Source organism: Ylistrum balloti, unplaced genomic scaffold (assembly GCF_031769215.1).
Source record: "Ylistrum balloti isolate Yb309-2 unplaced genomic scaffold, AGI_CSIRO_Ybal_v1 Utg370566, whole genome shotgun sequence".
NCBI classification, from domain to species: Eukaryota; Metazoa; Mollusca; class Bivalvia; order Pectinida; family Pectinidae; genus Ylistrum; species Ylistrum balloti.
Window position 1 is genome coordinate 282,671 of NW_026782355.1, and position 22,338 is coordinate 305,008.

Below are 22,338 nucleotides of genomic sequence, written 5' to 3' on the forward strand. Positions count from 1 at the left end.
TAAAGTATGTCATACTTATGATTGACTCGTCGATAATTATTAGTTAAGTGTCTCAAAGAGAAGGAGAATGGTAAGTACATTGGAAACCTGTTGATTTCCGGGTGGCTGTTTGTGCTGCACGCTGTAGCTGTGTGTACTCCTGTAGCTCACGTGTGTGGTAATGTAGTTAGCATGTAACATCATTGTAGGCTTAATAATAGTAGTCTGTGTTCCCTAGCAGTAGAGAAGCACGTGCACTACATTAAACTGGTGTTGTATTGTGCTGTACATTTTTGTTGTAGTTATGTGTGCATAGATTTCTCCATGTAGGACCATGACCAACAGGTGTGTTCGATTTTATAGGTTGCTGACATATTCATGTATGTAGTTGTAAAATATATATTTAAATGTCAATTTGTTTATTTACTATCGTAAATGGAGCATCTTTTTTGTGATTATAAAGTGATAGAAATATGATCAACCTTTACCATAAAAATGATTATGATATCCAAGTATTTTGAGAAATACTTGGTCCCACACTGGTTTGGTGCTAGATAAATGATTCAAATTCAAATTATGGAATAACAAAGAAAGATAATAAACAGAATTTTCCTAGAAAAGTGTTTAACATGGTAACTTTGTTTGTACATTGAATTGTCATACAAAAGTTACCAGTCTATTTACAAGCTGATAGGTGAAAATGTTTCATAATCTACCAGTAACAATTATCAATTTATTATTAAACTTATTCTTTTTCCTGTCCTTGTAATTTTAAGGAAATTTTGTAGATTTACAAATGCTCTGAATTTCAAAAACGTTTTTAGGGAAAAAAATTCTTCAATAACCCATAGACAAGGACAAAAGAAAAAATGATAGATTTCACCCTTTTGCTATTTAGCCAGTTTTACTGTTTAAGGCTGTTAAGGGAAGAAATATCCGAGAGGAATTCAATGGAAAGAAAGATGTATATATAGATTATGAAATAAGGTTTTCCTACTGAATTTTACCACAGCCTGTGCTTTTTTGTGGTAAACTTGGATTTGGGAAGAAATTCTTGTTTTTGCTTACTGTACTTTGTGAAAATAACACTTTTTAACCAAGGACACAACTACTGAACTTTTAAAAACATGTACTTTAAAATTCAACAACTGCTGAAGCTTGTTTTTTATTGTGAAATGGAGCAAAAATTCCATTATAATATATATCAAAGTCATGATACATCATTTTTAAGAAAATTGTGAGTCATTGATTTCATCATACATTAAACAATTTGACCGAGATTTGCATTGGTTCTGATAAATAAATTGTAGAAATGTGTGACTAAGTTTACATCATGGTCCAGATGATGAGGTTATGCTTCCTGGATAACTTGTAAATGGGAAGATCATATTAATGGTGAAGTATGGTACAGTCATCATGTACATGTCATATACAACATGATAAAGCTGAATGTGAGATCAGAATAATTATGTTAGTTAGGGAAATACAGTACTGCCTTTATAAACCTCTTTTGAAATTGGTTCTAGAGTGGTCAGGTGGCACAGTGGTAACACACTCACATTTTATCTAGCAGTCTGGGATTTTATTCCCCTAACAGAGGTTGAAAAATAGGGGGTTGCCTGCCTGACTACATGAATTTCCTCAAATACTTCAGTTTCCTTCCACAATATGATTCCCAAACCTTGTATGCTTATAGCTGGCCGACAAAAGAAAAAAAGTATAACTTGTTTCCCAATTATTGTTAAATACATATAATATTATATTTTGAAATCTTTTCTGTGGCTTGGGATGAATTCACAGGGGTCTGTATCATTATAGTACATGTATTCTACACAAGCTTCCTCCCCTAGAAACATTATGAAATGATCCCATGTTTGAATTTTAACTTGTCTGGTGAACTTACATTTACAGTTAATGAAATAATGTTGGAAGATAATTCTTATACAAATAATTATGGTGTGAAGTTTGAAGCAGAAATTGAAGGATTGTATCTTACACTAATATTACAGTAATATAATAAAAAGGTTATCAAAATTGTGTTACAGACAATTTTGTACACTACATAATTTTGTTTGATGTCATAGATGTTTGATGTTGTATTTCAGATTATAATTACCTTAGATGCTTGAGGTTGGAGCTTAGAAGCACTCTTAGATCTAGGCCTAATACTGTTCAATAAAGTTTTGAACTTGCAATTTTGTTCACTTAAGTGCTGATTTACAGTTTGTCCTAAGTTTTAATATGGAAGGTTTGTAATTTGGTTCTCAAGACAATGATTCAGTGCAAGAATTGTGTAGTGTTGCAGATCTTTTTTTTTTCACAAAGATAGAGACAGGAACACATATGTATGTAGTGAAATCATTTAAATATAAATGTCAAAAGTCCCAGTGCTTCTAGGGTTGAATTTTATAGAGAATTTTACCCTTAGCAAGATGGACTAGTCTCAATTCTAACTTATGCTTAAGTTGTGTGATATGATTCTCATTCCTCAGAGATATAATAGATATGAGTGTGTCTGTTTGGCTTGAGGCTTAATATATGAAAAACCAGAAGAAAAAATCTGTTACAGCATAATGGAGGAACGGTCACTCCATACACTATAATGGCATGAACACAAAATTCAGTGTACAGCAATGGTAAGGATATCTGATCCTGTGACTCATTAATGAAATTGATAAACACATATCGTAATTACAGCTAGCCTCTGATCAGTGATCAGTGAACCAGGACACATAGGTATAATCTGTTTACTCTGTAGAAACAGTGGCTTTATATGTAAGTACAATTTACAGATATAAACAGTTCATGTTAACACACAAACGACAGTTTAGTAGTTTCAATAGAACTTTTCGTAATGCCAACAAATGTTGAACTGTTGACCTTCAATAAACGTACCTCCTTCCATTAAGTCACATATCACATATTGTCCCCTGGGCTTACTGTAGGATAGATGCAATGTTAATGTGTAAGTGACATACTTCATTGATGGTATGTAAATACTGGATACTTTCGGTGGAATCTCGGTCAAATTTTTATATGCGAAGACGTATAAGGTCTTCTGCAAATTGCTGTCATGCTGTTGCTTCATATTGCTTTCATGTTGGTTGAAATTTGTTCACTTTTATTTGGTAAGTCATACTCCATCTCTTGGTTTTTGATTGTCAATTTCTCTTGTCATCAGTGAAAATAAGGTAAAGGTAAACTGTCTCTTGTTTTGAAAGGGCACTTTAAAACAAACTTAATTAAGATTGGTTGTTCATGTTATAATTAGGACATCAAGGCTTTAATTTGGTTACTGTTGATATTTATGAGAAAGAACGGAAGAAAGCAACCCAAGAAAAATGGAGCGATAAGTTTCATAAATCTAATGAAAGGTGAATGTTAAAAAACACTCACATAGATCTAATAAAAGATGAATATTAAGATCCCTTGAGATCAAGATGGCTTGTTAAGAAAAATTGAATATAGTATTTTTAGTATATCTGAAATATTTCCTGGTGTGGGACCTAATACATTGTATATTAGTTGTGTATAATCAAGTATATTAATATTAAAGCAGCATTTTCTAATGGTATTGTATTAAATGCCTAGAATACAGACATTGTTCTGACATTTACAGTTATTGATCTAATGGATTTGGATAGTGGTACTTAAATGGTAACCTGGTGAATGTTTAATAGGTGTGGAATCATGATATAAGTAAACCAAGCTTCTGAGTGATAACACTGTTCAAGGAAGTAGACAGATCAGTTATTCAGTATGTCTACCGGTAGTGATAAGAGATCTATTTACTTTCATTGGCTAAATATTAAAGCAGATGTTCTGTATTAGCTGTACATACCAGTATTATTTGTATTTGATCAGAATGTATAATTTCCTGATGTTACAGTTTTAGTTCAAAGTGATTTATTACTGTTGGTAAGGTAGACACCTGACTAAGTTTGTCAAGTTTACACTAGTTAATTACACCTGCAGTATATACACAATAGGAAATGTCAGAGGAAGATGAGAGTCCACAAATATTTGCATTTATAATTGTTATTTACTGATACATCTTCAATAACAAATCAAAAATAAATATTTTTTTAGGAAAAGTAAACTCTTAACATGGAGCAATTATTCCAGAACAAAATCACATTAAAATTTGTATTGAAAAAGAAAAATTATAATAATGAAAAGAAAAAAAAAAAACCAAACCAATGCAACTTTGATTTCCTGGCTATATCTTTGATATCCTTTTCAGCATGTTAGTGATGTTTATATGCTATCAAAATCAAATGAGGATAGCATATTGGGCAAAATGTGTTTTTCACTATAGTGATAATAAACATGTGATTACACCATGATGTCAGTTAGATCAATCAGCATGTTATAACATCTCAGTTGCTAATTAGTTTTTTTGATCATTGGTAAAAATTGTACCAAAAGTGTCTATATGCACATGACATCAACATCAACAGATGTCCATGTAGAAAATGTAATTTTTGGCTTGTTATAGAGTATCAGATGACAGAGTCCTTTGAAACTGGTAAACATGTCTTTCTGTTTAACTGATAAACATGTCTTTCTGTTTAACTGGTAAACATGTCTTTCTGTTCAACTGGTTAACATGGTAGTCCATAAAAAACACAGTAGTCTGTGACACTGATTAACGCAACAGTCTGTGATACTGGTTAACACAACTGTCTGTGACACTGGTTAACACAACTGTCTGTGAAACTGGTTAACACAACTGTCTGTGACACTGGTTAACACAGCAATCGGTATCACTTGTAAACATGACTGTCTGCATCACTGGTTAACACAACAGTCTGTATCACAAGTCAACGCAACAGTTTGTGATGCTGGTTAACACAGCAGTCTGTGACACTGGTTAACACCACAGTCTGTGACACTGCTTAAATAGCAGTCTGTGACACTGGTTAACACAACAATCTGAGTCACTTGTAAACACAACAGTCTGTATCACAAGTCAACACAACAGTCTGTGACACTGGTTAACACAACTGTCTGTACCACTGGTTAACACAACAGTCTGTGACACTGATTAACACAACTGTCTGTGACACTGGTTAACACAACAGTCTGTATCACTGGTTAACACAACAGTCTGTGACACTCGTTAACACAGCAGTCTGTTTAACTGGTTAACACAACTTTCTGTGTCACTGGTTTACACAGCAGTCTGTGTCACTGCTTAACATAGCAGTCTGTGACACTGGTTAACACAGCAGTCTGTGTCACTGCTTAACATAGCAGTCTGTGACACTGGTTAACAGCAATCTTAGTTACTTGCAAACACAACGGTCTGTATCACTGGTTAACACAACATTCTGTATCACAAGTCAACACAACAGTCTGTGATACTGGTTATCACAGCACTCCGTGACACTGGTTAACACAACAGTCTATATAAGTTATGAACATGTCTGTCAGTATAGTTGTAAGCACAGCAGTCTGAGTAACTGGTTAACATGGCTGTCTGTAAAAGTGGTGAAGATGCTAGTCTATGTAACTGGTTTACATAGCAGTCTCACTGTCAGCCATCATGATATAAAATTGGATGCATGGGGTATTTTTCAAACCGTTTAGGTTGAAATCCTGCATTTTACTGCCTGTTGAATCTCTTTTTTTTATATTGCTTTTTTTCTTCCCTGATTTGACATCCTGAAACAAATCCGTGTAAATATAGATCAAGTATATTTTCAATTCAAGGGTTCTGAGAGTTTGATTTGCTCTCTTAACAATGTCATGTATGTACTCTTAACCTATGCCATTGACCCAATAAATAGAGCTGTAAAACAAACAATTCTGATGGACTACCTCTAAGGATCAGCTACTTATACAATCATCTAATTCAACTCGACTACTTGGGTAGTTGCTCCTTGAACCTCTCGGATATGAAGCAGTAAGCTTATGCATTGTTGTATACTGTGCATGCTGTTCTGTTCAGGAAGTTTATCATATTGTGACTATTTTTAAAAGATTTTACTGAAGCTCATCAAGAAAACAATGAGATTTTATACTTTGATAGTTTGCATTCCTTGTTTCAGTAGAATTGTCCTGATCAAACATTTTACCAATTTGGTCTTCTGTTGGTCAACACTGTAAAAATATTCATACAGGACAGACTCTGAAAGAAAATCTTCGTTGACCTAGAATGTTGACATTAAAATGACCAGCAAAGTTGAAAATTCAGGTCAACTTTTATGTTGTAAAGTCCCCTGGGTGAGAAATTAAGTGTACACTGTTTCAAACATCACCTGATTGTTGTGGTAGTTGTAGGATAAAAAAGAAAAAGGTGTTCTTTTTGATGAGTATAGGACAACAAATTCATTTGTTAGTTTGATAATCCAACATGGCTGCCATAGCTTTTGATTGGCCGTGACATTTAAGCCTCTCACTTTGTACTAATAGGCAGATTATATTTAGATTTGTTACAGTCAGGGTGATGATATATTAATAGTATATTCACTGTGGCTTTGACTGAGCAATTGGTGTTGATTTGTGCTGTCAAACAATTACTTATCTAGTTCGGTGATTGAAGTCTTCATTATATTAATTCTGTCCTTCATGTAAATGAAATGTCAAAATCTGCACTAAGTAAATGTTTATGGTAAGCATTTTGTAGACAACATGTGTAAGTGTGATATGATTTAGTTGTACTAATCCTAGAAATAATTTAATATGTGTCTTTATGTCCTTAGCTAGCACGACCACTATAGGTGATGTCATATTAGTGTGATGTGATGTTACTAACTATAACTGTTTCAGTATAATGGTTTATACAGCTAGCATGACAACTTGATATAAATTACTTTAATGAGATGTCTTTGTTATATATAAATATGTATTGATTTTCATAATTAGCATTAAGTAACAGTGACTGTTAAGACTACAGGGGCCTGTAACAATGTTTCTGGGGGCTTGTATATGGTATACTAGAAGATGAACATTGTTACAGGCCCTTGTGGTTAAAAGATGCTGAAGAGAAAACTTGACATGTAAAAAAGTCACCTAATGAAAATGGAAAATCAGGAATGGTGCTAATTAAGACCATTACATAAACAGTTATATACATCTATGTAAAACTTAATTGTAATCTATCGCGTCAAGCAGTCTAACCAGACAATCATCTTTTAATTTTGAAAAATTGTTCGATAAATGAGAAGTAATTAATAAAGTAAATAATATTTTTGAATTTGAATACATAAAATATTGATTTATCATGACTTTTATAAAAACATTAATTGTATGGCAACCACTGATTGCTTATTAACTTTTGATAACTGGAGTTGCTCCCCATGTTGAAATAGTTGTCTTTTTTTTTTCTTTTTTCACATTTTGTTGGCATTCTCTCCTTCAGCCGTACCATTGGCAGAGCCACAATGTCAAGACCAGTGGTGTCGACGACATGGTGCTCCTCCAGAAAATTTCGGAGTCAGCCATTCTGGACAACCTCAAGAAGCGCTTCATGGAAGATTGCATATATGTATCCTTATATAGCATATACATCAAAATTAAGTTATTTTCATGTATATGAACAAATACAGCTCCATTTCCTTTCAAAATGCTTTCAAATGTAGATTGTGTTCTTATTTTCTTTATTGATTATGTGTATAGAAATCAAACAAACAAAGAATGCTCATATGTATATAGGTACCCCTGGCCACTATAGATGTCGCTATTGTCCTGCAAAGATGACATCAATGCCATTTTGTACACTAATTTTTTGTTTGATTTGTTGACAATAAAACTACCTCTATCAACACCTTGACTACCTGTGTAAGATACAGACTATAAAACGACCTCTATCAACACCTTGACTACCTGTGTAAGATACAGACTATAAAACGACCTCTATCAACACCTTGACTACCTGTGTAAGATACAGACTATAAAACGACCTCTATCAACACCTTGACTACCTGTGTAAGATACAGACTATAAAACGACCTCTATCAACACCTTGACTACCTGTGTAAGATACAGACTATAAAACGACCTCTATCAACACCTTGACTACCTGTGTAAGATACAGACTATAAAACTACCTCTATCAACACCTTGACTACCTGTGTAAGATACAGACTATAAAACTACCTCTATCAACACCTTGACTACCTGTGTAAGATACAGACTATAAAACTACCTCTATCAACACCTTGACTACCTGTGTAAGATACAGACTATAAAACTACCTCTATCAACACCTTGACTACCAGTTTTAAGATACAGACTATAAAACTACCTCTATCAACACCTTGACTTCCTGTGTAAGATACAGACTATAAAACTACCTCTATCAACACCTTGACTACCAGTTATAAGATACAGACTATAAAACGACCTCTATCAACACCTTGACTACCTGTGTAAGATACAGACTATAAAATGACCTCTATCAACACCTTGACTACCTGTGTAAGATACAGACTATAAAACGACCTCTATCAACACCTTGACTACCTGTGTAAGATACAGACTATAAAACTACCTCTATCAACACCTTGACTTCCTGTGTAAGATACAGACTATAAAACGACCTCTATCAACACCTTGACTACCTGTGTAAGATACAGACTATAAAACTACCTCTATCAACACCTTGACTACCAGTTATAAGATACAGACTATAAAACTACCTCTATCAACACCTTGACTACCAGTTATAAGATACAGTTATAAGATACAGACTATAAAACTACCTCTATCAACACCTTGACTACCAGTTATAAGATACAGACTATAAAACTACCTCTATCAACACCTTGACTACCAGTTATAAGATACAGACTATAAAACTACCTCTATCAACACCTTGACATCCTGTGTAAGATACAGACTATAAAACTACCTCTATCAACACCTTGACTACCTGTGTAAGATACAGACTATAAAACGACCTCTATCAACACCTTGACATCCTGTGTAAGATACAGACTATAAAACGACCTCTATCAACACCTTGACTACCTGTGTAAGATACAGACAATAAAACTACCTCTATCAACACCTTGACTACCAGTTATAAGATACAGACTATAAAACTATCTCTATCAACACCTTGACATCCTGTGTAAGATAGTCTATAAAACTACCTCTATCAACACCTTGACTACCTGTGTAAGATACAGACAATAAAGCTACCTCTATCAACACCTTCACTACCTGTGTAAGATACAGACTATAAAACTACCTCTATCAACACCTTGACTACCTGTGTAAGATACAGACTATAAAACGACCTCTATCAACACCTTGACTACCTGTGTAAGATACAGACTATAAAACTACCTCTATCAACTCCCGAATGAACCTGATCATTTTGACATAAAATCATTTTGAACTTATAAGTTTTGAATAGTTTTGAAAGTAACACAAAAGGTCCTGGTCATATTTAGATAAGTAGGTTTCAAGATAACACCTATCATATTTGCTGTAAGTGGTCTATTATTATTTCTGTTAAATTAACCAGTGAAGCTTGATTGTATTTATATTGTTTTCAACTGTATGATCATTTAGAAAATAGAAAGAACTAATTTGCTGTAGTAAAGATAAAATATAAGTTGTTCATGTATAAAATCTAAATTCTATATTTATTACATGCCTTTTGTAATAGTTGTGAATTGACACTGTTTGATTAAAAAAAAATCATTCTGAATGTATGGCTTGTTCTAGGTCTGTTAGATACATGGGAAATTAGTCATCACCGGACGGATACAGAGCTTATTACTCATCGCGCATCTGTAGTCCTGGGATATAGATAGTTGACAACAGTAATTGTGTCTGACAGCTATATATATTGTGTACAATTTTAACTTGACTGTGAACTTTATAGAAGTGTGATACATGTAAATATGATCACTGCACATGCATTAACATTTGTGCATAATGCCAGTAGCTATGGCAATAGCTGCTTGTAGATGTAGTAGTATACATTATATACATGTAAATCTGGTGTTATAAAATATCTGTTTGTCACCTATTACATGTATGGCCTTGTACTAACATTTTACACTTGTTGTTTCAGTGTCTGAGATTGTAGTTCACCGGTAAATACACTGATCACAGATTTGAATGTTGACACATGTTCTGAATCAAAAAGCCAGTAGTTTGTATTACAAACTTAAATCAACTTCTACTTCACTTGTAAGATTTTGAATCTAATAAATGTGGCTTTTACAACAATAAATGTTATCTTGGTATATAAAGACAATAAAATGTCATGACATGCCTATTTCTACAGTAAAAGGAGGAGAATTGGACCAAGATAATTGGAGACAAATTAATCAATGACCATATATGGTATTGTTACTGAGTTCTGACTTTACTTTGGTGAACATGTATCATTAACATAAGTGGTTAAGAGGATGATTTTAATTAAGTGACTGATCAATGACTACAGTTATCATAATTAGTGACTGATTTGTGACTAAAGCTCTCAGATATATGATTTTGACACCGTCTTATTTTCCTAGTACGTATTATGGTTTTAACATAGAAATACTAATGACTTTCTTTTTAATTCTTGAGCTATTTTATCAATTTAAAATTAAAGCTATCATTACAGGAAACAAAACAAGGATTTGGTCTCATGTTGTGGGTACTACAAATTCATGGTCTTTTAGTTACAATCATTTGTTTTAAAATCAGAACATTTTTTCTTGAGTAAATTGTGATCCATTGACCTGCTATGTTGTTGTGATAGATTTCTGATAGTTTCCTTGACCATAGCCAGACCTACATTGGTCCAGTGTTAGTGTCTGTTAATCCCTTCAAACAGCTCAAGATCTTTACTGATCGGGAAGTGGAGCAGTATCAAGGAGCGGTAAGTGTTTAGTGTCTGTATTTAATATATACTGACAACTGCTTCTCATGGTTGCTGATCATTGTGGTGATTTGTTTAAAAAATATATATCATGTATGATATGAAATCTGTTTACTATAATGAATTTTGATGGTTTTACAGGCCCAGTATGAAAATCCACCCCATGTGTATGCACTGGCTGACAATATGTACAGAAACATGTTGATTGACATGGAGAACCAGTGTGTCATCATCAGGTTGGTATATAGGTCAAGGTCATATATCATACAAGTCATGGTTCCATTTGACTTACAGGTATAGTACAGGTAAAGGTCAGATTAAGTACAGAACATGGTCACATTTTGTACAAGTCGTAGCTCCTTAGTACATACAGGAAAAAAACAGGTCAAGGTCAGATATGATAGTCAAGGACAAAGAGTATAGGTCATGGTTACATTTTGTATGTAGTCACAGCACAGGTCAGAGTTGCACAGGACAACTTAAGGTCATGTAAACAACTCTTGCATGATTACATTCAGGTGCAGAATATCTTTAAAGTTAGACAGTATAGGTACAGACAGGCTACTTCCTCGCGTGCTTGAAAGTAATGCAACACTTATATTGTACATTGCCTGTCTTCCTTGATAACGGCCACCATCATGAGAAGAGATGCAGGAAGCACTGTTGGATGCAGTCAAGTCAGGTGATAAACATAAATAACAAGCTGTATTTTATCTTACACTTATAAAATGGGAAACTCTTGATAGAGCATGTGACAGCTGTTGTTATTAGATAAAATTGATGCATAGGTCACTCCTATCACAGGTTTTATACACTCTGTATATGTAAGTACAGATATGGAAATGTTGTGTATGTCAATGTTTGCTAAAAACAACTCAGACTGAATGTTGACTTATGGCAGACTGCTAACATCTTGTGTGATTTTTCATAAAAGATGGAATTCTTGATAGAGACTGTGACACAGTCAAAACAAATAAGGAAAGAAAGTGATAATCCTCTTAGATATTTCTAAGAACTAAAACATCCTAGGAAAGAGTGATCTCAACAGTTTCAGACATTAAGTAGGTGGAATACTTTCTATATATTAATTGTAACTGATTTTGTAAGTTTTGACTCATTAGGTCAGAGATTCAATTTGTAGTCCCCAAGGTACCCTCAATGTGGTACAATTGTTATTAAGTATGATAACTCAGATTTGTAGTCCCCAAGGTACCCTCAATGTGGTACAATTGTTATTGAGTATGATAACTCAGATTTGTAGTCCCCAAGGTACCCTCAATGTTATTGTTAGTAGTATGATAACTCAGATTTGTAGTCCCCAAGGTACCCTCAATGTGGTACAATTGTTATTAAGTATGATAACTCAGATTTGTAGTCCCCAAGGTACCCTCAATGTGGTACAATTGTTATTAATTTGTAGTCCCCAAGGTACCCTCAATGTGGTACAATTATTATTAAGTATGATAACTCAGATTTGTAGTCCCTAAGGTACCCTCAATGTGGTACAATTATTATTAAGTATGATAACTCAGATTTGTAGTCCCTAAGGTACCCTCAATGTGGTACAATTATTATTAAGTATGATAACTCAGATTTGTAGTCCCTAAGGTACCCTCAATGTGGTACAATTATTATTAAGTATGATAACTCAGATTTGTAGTCCCTAAGGTACCCTCAATGTGGTACAATTATTATTAAGTATGATAACTCAGATTTGTAGTCCCTAAGGTACCCTCAATGTGGTACAATTATTATTGAGTATGATAACTCAGATTTGTAGTCCCTAAGGTACCCTCAATGTGGTACAATTGTTATTAAGTATGATAACTCAGATTTGTAGTCCCTAAGGTACCCTCAATGTGGTACAATTGTTATTGAGTATGATAACTCAGATTTGTAGTCCCCAAGGTACCCTCAATGTGGTACAATTATTATTAAGTATGATAACTCAGATTTGTAGTCCCTAAGGTACCCTCAATGTGGTACAATTGTTATTGAGTATGATAACTCAGATTTGTAGTCCCCAAGGTACCCTCAATGTGGTACAATTGTTATTGAGTATGATAACTCAGATTTGTAGTCCCTAAGGTACCCTCAATGTGGTACAATTGTTATTAAGTATGATAACTCAGATTTGTAGTCCCTAAGGTACCCTCAATGTGGTACAATAGTTATTAAGTATGATAACTCAGATTCTTAATTTATTGATGTAGAATGGTGATAATGATTTGAATAATGTTATTTGGTAAGAATCAACAAATTAAACCTGATACCATGTAACAATTATCTGTTAAAAGTCCTGTTTCATCTTTTGTCTGTTTCCTCTGATATCCCAGCAGTTTGTCATAGATTAATTCTCCTTCTGACTATAAAGCTGGGGATGCTGTATCATCTGAATTGTTGTCTCTTAGCTCAAAATCTTTCCCATTATTACATAAACAATCAGTCTATTGTGTGACACTGGTGATAGGTCATGCCGATTTCACTCTAAATTTAGTTTCTCTGTGACAACCTACAGACCCACATGGATTCCTGAATATATTTGGTGTAATTGTGAAGCTAGTTAGTGTTGAGAATACTCCTTTATATAATGTTTTACTTTTTCTACATATCTATTGTGTCCATTCTCAAGTGAACATACTACATATATGCAAACGCGACAGGCATTGGTTCTTTTTTAATCTTTGCTTTCTGTACTACATAGCACTATTAATAAAATTTTAACACTTGATATATTTGATATTTCATTGCAGTGGAGAGAGTGGTGCTGGAAAGACAGTAGCTGCTAAATTTATCATGGGCTTCATAGCAAAAGTATCTGGAGGGGGAGATAAAGTAAAGGTAAATAACCTCATAGTGATGTCAGAACGGGTTAGATATTACAGATCTGTCATAGTAAAACTCGTCATAGTGATGTCAGGAGGGGTTAGATATTACAGGTCTGTTATTACATTGTAAACCTCCTCATAGTGATGTCAGGAGGGGTTAGATATTACAGGTCTGTTATTACATTGTAAACCTCATAGTGATATCAGGAGAGTTTAGATATTACAGGTCTGCTTACAATGACTGATCTCTTAAATGGAAAAATGTTGTTACAGCCACATATCCTGACTTAGAAATGAACTGAAGATAATTTCACTTACAGACAGTTAAATGCTGAAATCGTGAGTTTATTCATTATTATTATCAATTATAAATTGATGGAAACATTTAGTGTCTCTCTAACTTTGAATAGGTTTTTAGGTCCAATATTTCCAGGTAATACGTTGATGTTATGGAATTTATTGGTATGAAATCATGATAGTCACATGGCGGTCAATTAAAACTGAATCAGGTAAAAATCAGGAGACCAAGTTTGACTTTGAGTCTAGTTCTATTTTATGAAAGAGAAGATGAAGGCATATGTAATATTTTAGATATATTTTGTTGTTCCTAAAGCCACATTTTAATATTTACAGAGAGTCAAAGATGTTATCCTTGAATCAAACCCATTGTTAGAAGCTTTTGGGAATGCCAAGACAGTTCGCAACAATAACTCCAGTCGATTTGTAAGTACACTCTATATCACTATCATGATATTATGGCACATTTTCTCCAGTTTATAAAGTCAATATAATAGAAGTTCTATTCTATCACTATCCTGTTTTATTTTTAGGGAAAATATGTAGAAATCCAGTTCAGTAGAGGAGGAGAGCCAGATGGTGGTAAAATATCTAACTTCCTACTTGAGAAGGTATGTATACTATAATCTGGGGTGTTCACCATATGATAATTACTGATTTGCTGAAGTAATTCTTAAAAAATTAAGATAGAATAATTCACATTAATAATTTTGTTTTGTGCAACTATTTTTAGCTCCTCTGCCAGAAGGCTTGTTAGCTTTAGCTGTTATGCATCCTCTGTCATCTCTGTCATGTTGTCTGGCATCAATTTTTCAATATACACAACATTTTCTCAGTGATCAAGAGACCCATTGTCTATTGAGTCAACACAAATTTAAATGATTGATAAAGTCTTCTTTTTAAGGTACAAATCAGATGATTTATATCCTTTGAGCTATTACTTCAAGAATATCACTAATTTTCCATAAATTCCTGTAGAATCACAAATGAAGGAGATATTACTCCAGGGGTATGCAGTAACAATGTCCTCTTGTTAATTACAGTCCCGTGTCGTAAATCAAAACAACAGTGAGAGAAACTTCCATATATTTTACCAGTTATGTGCTGGAACTGATGCAGCTCAGAAAGGTATGTCATCAATGCAAACCCAATATTTCAGGGTCCAGTTTCATTGATGGAATAGACAAAAAGATGCTCAGTGGAACTTCTGTCAGACTTTTCTGATTAATAGGATTTATTTATATATATAAACTCAAACCACTTAACTTTCCCAGGCATAATTCAGTGTATGAAATCTTATAGTAGGGAAAATAACTATTATGATCTATGTTTGTATTTATGATATAAAATCATGCTATTGAAATCTTATTCCAGAGAGTCTTGGTATCACCACACCAGATTATTACATGTACCTTAATCAAAGTGGTACCTACACAGTGGATGGTACTGATGATGTCGCCGAGTATAAGGATACTATGGTAAGGTCAAGATCTAGGTCATCAAGGTTACACCAAAATTGTCATCTTAATGACTTCGGTAAATTCTAAGTTGGCTGAGTCTATTGATGACTGATTATACCCGCCGTCTCGATGTTAATATGTTCTCATTGTACATGGAATTTTGAACTTCTCTGTCATCAGAAAGACAGTTATGGATAAGTCTGTCCAGTTTTGACACTAATCACTACTAGACACATAAATATCGCCTGTAAATTATAGTCATTGTCTTAACACAGGCACATGTTGTCATGTTGTTAATTGATGTTAATCTGTTGATCAGCGTAACAATCTTTCTGAGATTTTGATTTGTTTTCAGCATGCCATGCACACAGTAGGGGTGTCAGATGAGACTATTGAGGATGTGATTTGTGTAGTGGCAGGGATTCTTCACTTAGGAAACATTTCCTTCCAGGAGGATGGAAACTATGCTAAAGTGGCCAATGAGGATTGTAAGTTAATACATTTATACATCCCATTTTGTTTCATTCACTCTCACCTTTACTTCTGTAGGTATTTTAATTTGAAATTAAATTATATGGATCCTATATTAGAATATTTTTGTTTTTCTCCTCATTTTTTCTCAAGAGTTGGTAAAAAACCAAGGGCACTTGCTTGTTCGTAGGCAAATAAATCTTATGTCATCCAAGACCTCACTATGTCCTTTCCGATTACAGTTCTTGAATACCCATCTTACCTTCTTGGCGTGAACAAGGAGTACCTGAGGACAAAACTAACCAGTCGAGACATGGACAGTAAATGGGGAGGGAAATCAGAGGTCATTCATGTAACATTGAATGTGGAGCAGGCAGAGTTCTCACGTGATGCCCTAGCCAAGGCTCTGTACAGTCGTATGTTTGACTACTTAGTGGAGGTAAGGGTTGCAATACTGGAGAATATTTTGAATTCAGATTTCATTACGATTTGCTTTCTTGTTCAGGAAGTATTCTCACTTTTTTTCGGTCATGGAGGGGGTTGTTTATTAGCTAGTGGGCTTTTCAACTCACATTGTATCTGTCATCCATCATTTGACTGTCCCCCTTCTTTATATCAGTATTATCATTTCTACTACTATTTCTACCACTATTTATTGTATAACTCTTGATGGATCTGTATCAAGTTTCATATTTAGGTCCCCTTTGATCTTAAGTTATGCTTCTTTGATTTTGGGGACTCACCAGAAAAACAAAATGACCGACTAGTGGCCATCTTGGATTTTGACAATGAATTTTGTTACAGCTGTTATTTATCGAGAAGTACTTTATGAATATTTCTTCAATTTCTTATAAAGGTTCCCTTAGGTCCCTATTTGTGTACTTTGTTTGATTTTGGGACTGACAACCTGCCATCTTGGATTTTGATTATGAAAGATTTTTAATGAAAGTTTAGTGAAAAGAACTGGATGGATCAAATTTCAAATGTATCTTCCTCTTGTCCCTATTAGTAACCAAATGACTAACAGGATTTGGATAAGAATTACATGGTTTTATATATATTTCAGGCAGTGAATCGTGCTATGAGGAAAGATAAAGAAGAAATCAACATTGGAATCCTTGACATATACGGGTTTGAAATTTTCGAGAAGAATGGATTTGAGCAGTTCTGTATTAATTATGTCAATGAAAAACTCCAGCAGATTTTTATAGAGCTCACCTTAAAGGCTGAACAGGTGAGAGAACTGCATTTTTAATCTTTACATTGGTGTGAATCAATGAACAGATCACTTTTACAATAACTCTATACTCAGCAATTCTGTATATCTTACATAAACTCATTATTTCAAAAAATAAGTTTTTTCTCAGGCCAAATTAAGCTTATGGTTAGTTTTTCAGGCAGTGCTGCATGCTATTTTGATCCACACCTGATTTTATTGCTAAAGTAATTAAAAAATAGCAAAACAGATAGTGCACAAAAGTCTGAATATTCCATTTGTTTGTTTTGGATATAATGAAATGTTAAATAACTTAATTTTTTGAGGAGGAATATGTACAGGAAGTGTTAAATAACTTAATGTTTTCAGGAGGAATATGTACAGAAAGTGTTAAATAACTTAATGTTTTCAGGAAGTATGTACAGGAAGTGTTAAATAACTTAATGTTTTCAGGAGGAATATGTACAAGAAGGAATCAAATGGACACCTATTGAATATTTCAACAACAAGGTCGTCTGTGACGTCATAGAGACTAAACAGCCTCCCGGCATCATGTGTATCCTCGATGATGTGTGTGCCACAATGCATGCAGTGTCAGAGGGAGCGGACAATACACTTTTACAGGTAAATTACAAAGGTGACAGTTCACTATGACAGGTAAATCACATGGGTGACAGTTCATTGTGACAGGTAACTTACAAAGGTGACAGTTCACTGGATAGGTAAATCACAAGGGTGACAGTTTACTATAACAGGTAAATTACAAAGGAGACAGTTCACAGTGACAGGTTATTTACAAAGGAGACAGTTCACTGTGATAGGTTAATTACAAAGGAGACAGTTCACTGTGACAGGTATGTTACAAAGGAGACAGTTCACTGTGACAGGTAAATTACAAAGGAGACAGTTCACAGTGACAGGTTAATTACAAAGGAGACAGTTCACAGAGACAGGTTAATTTCAAAGGAGATGGTTCACTGTGACAGGTAAATTACAAAGGAGACAGTTCACTGTGACTGGTATGCTACAAAGGAGACAGCTCACTGTGACAGGTTAATTACAAAGGAGACGGTTCACTGTGACAGGTAAATTACAAAGGAGACAGTTCACTGTGACTGGTATGCTACAAAGGAGACAGTTCACTGTGACAGGTTAATTACAAAGGAGACAGCTCACTGTGACTGGTATGCTACAAAGGAGACAGCTCACTGTGACAGGTAAATTACAAAGGAGACAGTTCACTGTGACTGGTATGCTACAAAGGAGACAGCTCACTGTGACAGGTAAATTACAAAGGAGACAGCTCACTGTGACTGGTATGCTACAAAGGAGACAGCTCACTGTGACAGGTATGCTACAAAGGAGACAGCTCACTGTGATAGGTAAATTACAAAGGAGACAGTTCACTGTGACTGGTTTGCTGCAAAGGAGACAGCTCACTGTGACAGGTAAATTACAAAGGAGACAGCTCACTGTGACTGGTATGCTACAAAGGAGACAGCTCACTGTGACAGGTATGCTACAAAGGAGACAGCTCACTGTGACAGGTAAATTACAAAGGAGACAGCTCACTGTGATAGGTAAATTACAAAGGAGACAGCTCACTGTGATAGGTAAATTACAAAGGAGACAGCTCACTGTAACAGGTATGCTACAAAGGAGACAGCTCACTGTGACAGGTAAATTACAAAGGAGACAGTTCACTGTGACTGGTATGCTACAAATGAGACAGCTCACTGTGACAGGTAAACTACAAAGGAGACAGTTCACTGTGATAGGTAAATTACAAAGGAGACAGTTCACTGTGATAGGTAAATTACAAAGGAGACAGTTCACTGTGACAGGTATGCTACAAAGGAGACAGCTCACTGTGACTGGTATGCTACAAAGGAGACAGTTCACTGTGATAGGTAAATTACAAAGGAGAGAGCTCACTGTGATAGGTAAATTACAAAGGAGACAGTTCACTGTGACAGGTATGCTTCAAAGGAGACAGCTCACTGTGACTGGTATGCTACAAAGGAGACAGCTCACTGTGATAGGTAAATTACAAAGGAGACAGTTCACTGTGATAGGTAAATTACAAAGGAGACAGTTCACTGTGACTGGTATGCTACAAAGGAGACATTAGGCTGTTTCCTTTAAATTAGAATTGTTTTGACTATTTAAATCAATATTCAATGTAACAAAAAAAAATTGCCAAAAGAATTAAGAATTGCTATGTGTTCTCTTTCTGTAGAAACTGGGATCTGGCATTGGGTCACACGACCACTATCAGGGTAGCGGAATGGGCTTCATCATTCATCACTATGCTGGCAAGGTAACCATTGCTATTTGTTTACTGGTTTGTTTCTGATGGAAAGGTAGGTGAAACATTCTTAAGGAATACTGTGATACTTTTAGTATCATATTGATGGGTGATCCGGAATATGGAGGCAAACTAGTGTTGAGCAGTCTGCCTGAAATGGTTTTTATTTTAGTTTTATTGTTTTGAATTGTAATCCATTGAATTGTCCAAATCAGCATTGATTTCCGAAAAGTCCATGGTAATGTTTAAGTCTGATAATGTTTCCTGCAATCAGAGAATGGCAACATGTACGAGGACTAATTGATAAGTTGTGGGCCTTGTATTGTTAAGCAGGGATTTCCTTTTTCCCTTTTTCTACTACCGGTAATCCCTGACTATCTAAGGCTGTGCATCCCAAGACTTGTGACATTTGGTCAGGTTATGTCAAAGAGGTAGCACTGTAAAGTAAACATGGCAAGTGATGTCTGTAAAATAGACAAAATCACTGAAAGAGCAGTGATTCAGTATTTTTATAAGAAAGGTCTAGCACCTAATGATATCCATCCTGATATGGTAGCAACACTAGGGAAAGTGTATAAATACTGATGGGAGTAATGTTGAAAAATAATTCAATATGTCTCCCAAAAGTCAAACTTAAATATGAGGCTCACAACATATAAATCAGCCCTCAACTTTGAAAGGTTTGTAAATTTGTTCTTTGTACATTATTTGTTATAAGACAAAAAAAATCATGATAGCAAATTTTATATATTTACATCAAAATATCAGTTGATCTAAAAGAATAGGGGTCACCATGGCTCAATGAGTTAGAAGAGTTTTGGCCTACATGATCTGAGATGAAGATTGAATGTGTGTAGTTCAACACTTCATACCCATGGCAATTGATGTTTGACAGGAAGCTGATAAATGAACCAGTCTGTGGTTGTGTCCTTTAGCAAAGCACTTTATCCTAATTGCTGTGAAATTGCATGCAATGGACCTCCCATATGTTGTTCAGTGAGATAGTCACCAGCTACCATAAAGAGACTCGCCTCAAAATGACTACAGCTGTTCATGGAGGATGAACCCTGCAAGCAAACAAAGTTATAGAATATTAATTAAATGATTGTCATTCCTCATTGTGTATAAATATTTACTGTCTTTTTATATAAAGGTGACATACGACGTGGATGGTTTCTGTGAAAGGAACAGGGATGTTTTATTCAAAGATCTCGTGCAACTGATGCAGTCAAGTAGCAAGTAAGTAATGTGTATAAATAGTTTTCATTAACAGTTGGTAATATTCTATGAATTAACTGTAGGCAACTGATCTGTTCAATAATTGAATGTTATGTTTTATAAATTAACTGTAGGCAATGATCTGTGAAATAACTGTATGTTATGCTCTATAAATTAACTGTAGGCAATGATCTGTGAAATAATTGAATGTTATGTTTTATAAATTAACTGTAGGCAATGATCTGTGAAATAACTGTATGTTATGCTCTATAAATTAACTGTAGGCTATGATCTCTTCAATAATTGAATGTTATGTTTTATAAATTAACTGTAGGCAATGATCTGTGAAATAACTGTATGTTATGCTCTATAAATTAACTGTAGGCAATGATCTGTGAAATAACTGTATGTTATGCTCTATAAATTAACTGTAGGCAATGATCTGTGAAATAACTATATGTAATGTTCTATAAATAAACTGTAGGCAATGATCTTTGAAATAACTGTATGTTATGTTCTATAAAAACAACATTTATCAAACAATGCAAAATTGTAAAAAAGTGTGTAAATATGTCCAAACATGCATAGGTTAACAAAAACCCATAAAATTGATAACTTGAAAAGAATGATCTCCTTTCATAGTTTTGTTTTCATTACACCTGTTTTGGTATGTGTGTTTGTTGTCGAAGTAGAATATTATACAAGGACATGATCGATCTGTTGTGTATGACGAAACATATTACACACACTTCAATATGAGATAGAACAAATCAAGTTTTGAAAGCATATTTTTTTCCTGTAATCACAAAACCTCAACCTCACAGGAAATATGGCCTGAAGAAAGTAGGAGAAAAAGTGGTGTTTATAGTACAGCAAGCTGCAGTTAATGTTTAGCCTGTTTCCATGATTCCTAGATTTTACCCTGATAATGTATAGAAGTTGAGGATTTGATGATGAGATTTTTTTTTCAGTGACTATATCAGAAGTCTATTCCCGGAGGATGTTAGTAAACAAACCAAAGGTCGCCCAAGTACAGCCAGCTCTAAGATAAAGGTAAGTACAAGCAGATCTATTATAATACAGGTGTAATCACCTTTAACGATAAAGGTAAGTACAAGCAGATCTATGATAATACAGGTGTAGTCAGCTTTTAAGATAAAGTTATGTACAGCCAGCTCTAAGATATAATTATGTACAGCCAGCTCTAAGATAAAGTTATGTACAGCCAGCTCTAAGATAAAGTTATGTACAGCCAGCTCTAAGATAAAGTTATGTACAGCCAGCTCTAAGATAAAGTTATGTACAGCCAGCTCTAAGATAAAGTTATGTACAGCCAGCTCTAAGATAAAGTTATGTACAGCCAGCTCTAAGATAAAGTTATGTACAGCCAGCTCTAAGATAAAGTTATGTACAGCCAGCTCTAAGATAAAGTTATGTACAGCCAGCTCTAAGATAAAGTTATGTACAGCCAGCTCTAAGATAAAGTTATGTACAGCCAGCTCTAAGATAAAGTTATGTACAGCCAGCTCTAAGATAAAGTTATGTACAGCCAGCTCTAAGATAAAGTTATGTACAGCCAGCTCTAAGATAAAGTTATGTACAGCCAGCTCTAAGATAAAGTTATGTACAGCCAGCTCTAACATAAAGGCTACAGAGACTGATATGACTGCTTTCTAGATCAGTTTTAAAACAATGTTACTATCTATAAGCCCCTACTGTTTCATGGTGAA

At 34.5% G+C, this 22,338-nt stretch overlaps 1 protein-coding gene across 1 annotated transcript in view; it reads left to right on the forward strand.

Moving 5' to 3' along the window:
• The window catches only part of LOC132556358 (unconventional myosin-Ie-like), a 40,485-nt gene continuing 18,147 nt past the window's right edge, over nucleotides 1-22,338 (forward strand). Inside the window, exons 1-16 of the mRNA XM_060220763.1 lie at nucleotides 1-70; nucleotides 7,346-7,471; nucleotides 10,721-10,810; nucleotides 10,952-11,046; nucleotides 13,564-13,651; nucleotides 14,272-14,361; nucleotides 14,469-14,546; nucleotides 14,979-15,063; nucleotides 15,310-15,413; nucleotides 15,751-15,883; nucleotides 16,109-16,305; nucleotides 16,933-17,100; nucleotides 17,536-17,706; nucleotides 19,322-19,402; nucleotides 20,544-20,629; nucleotides 21,580-21,661. Coding sequence (XP_060076746.1) covers nucleotides 68-70; nucleotides 7,346-7,471; nucleotides 10,721-10,810; nucleotides 10,952-11,046; nucleotides 13,564-13,651; nucleotides 14,272-14,361; nucleotides 14,469-14,546; nucleotides 14,979-15,063; nucleotides 15,310-15,413; nucleotides 15,751-15,883; nucleotides 16,109-16,305; nucleotides 16,933-17,100; nucleotides 17,536-17,706; nucleotides 19,322-19,402; nucleotides 20,544-20,629; nucleotides 21,580-21,661 — 1,677 coding nt within the window. The 5' untranslated portion in view covers nucleotides 1-67. The remainder of the gene's footprint in view (nucleotides 71-7,345; nucleotides 7,472-10,720; nucleotides 10,811-10,951; nucleotides 11,047-13,563; nucleotides 13,652-14,271; nucleotides 14,362-14,468; nucleotides 14,547-14,978; nucleotides 15,064-15,309; nucleotides 15,414-15,750; nucleotides 15,884-16,108; nucleotides 16,306-16,932; nucleotides 17,101-17,535; nucleotides 17,707-19,321; nucleotides 19,403-20,543; nucleotides 20,630-21,579; nucleotides 21,662-22,338) is intronic.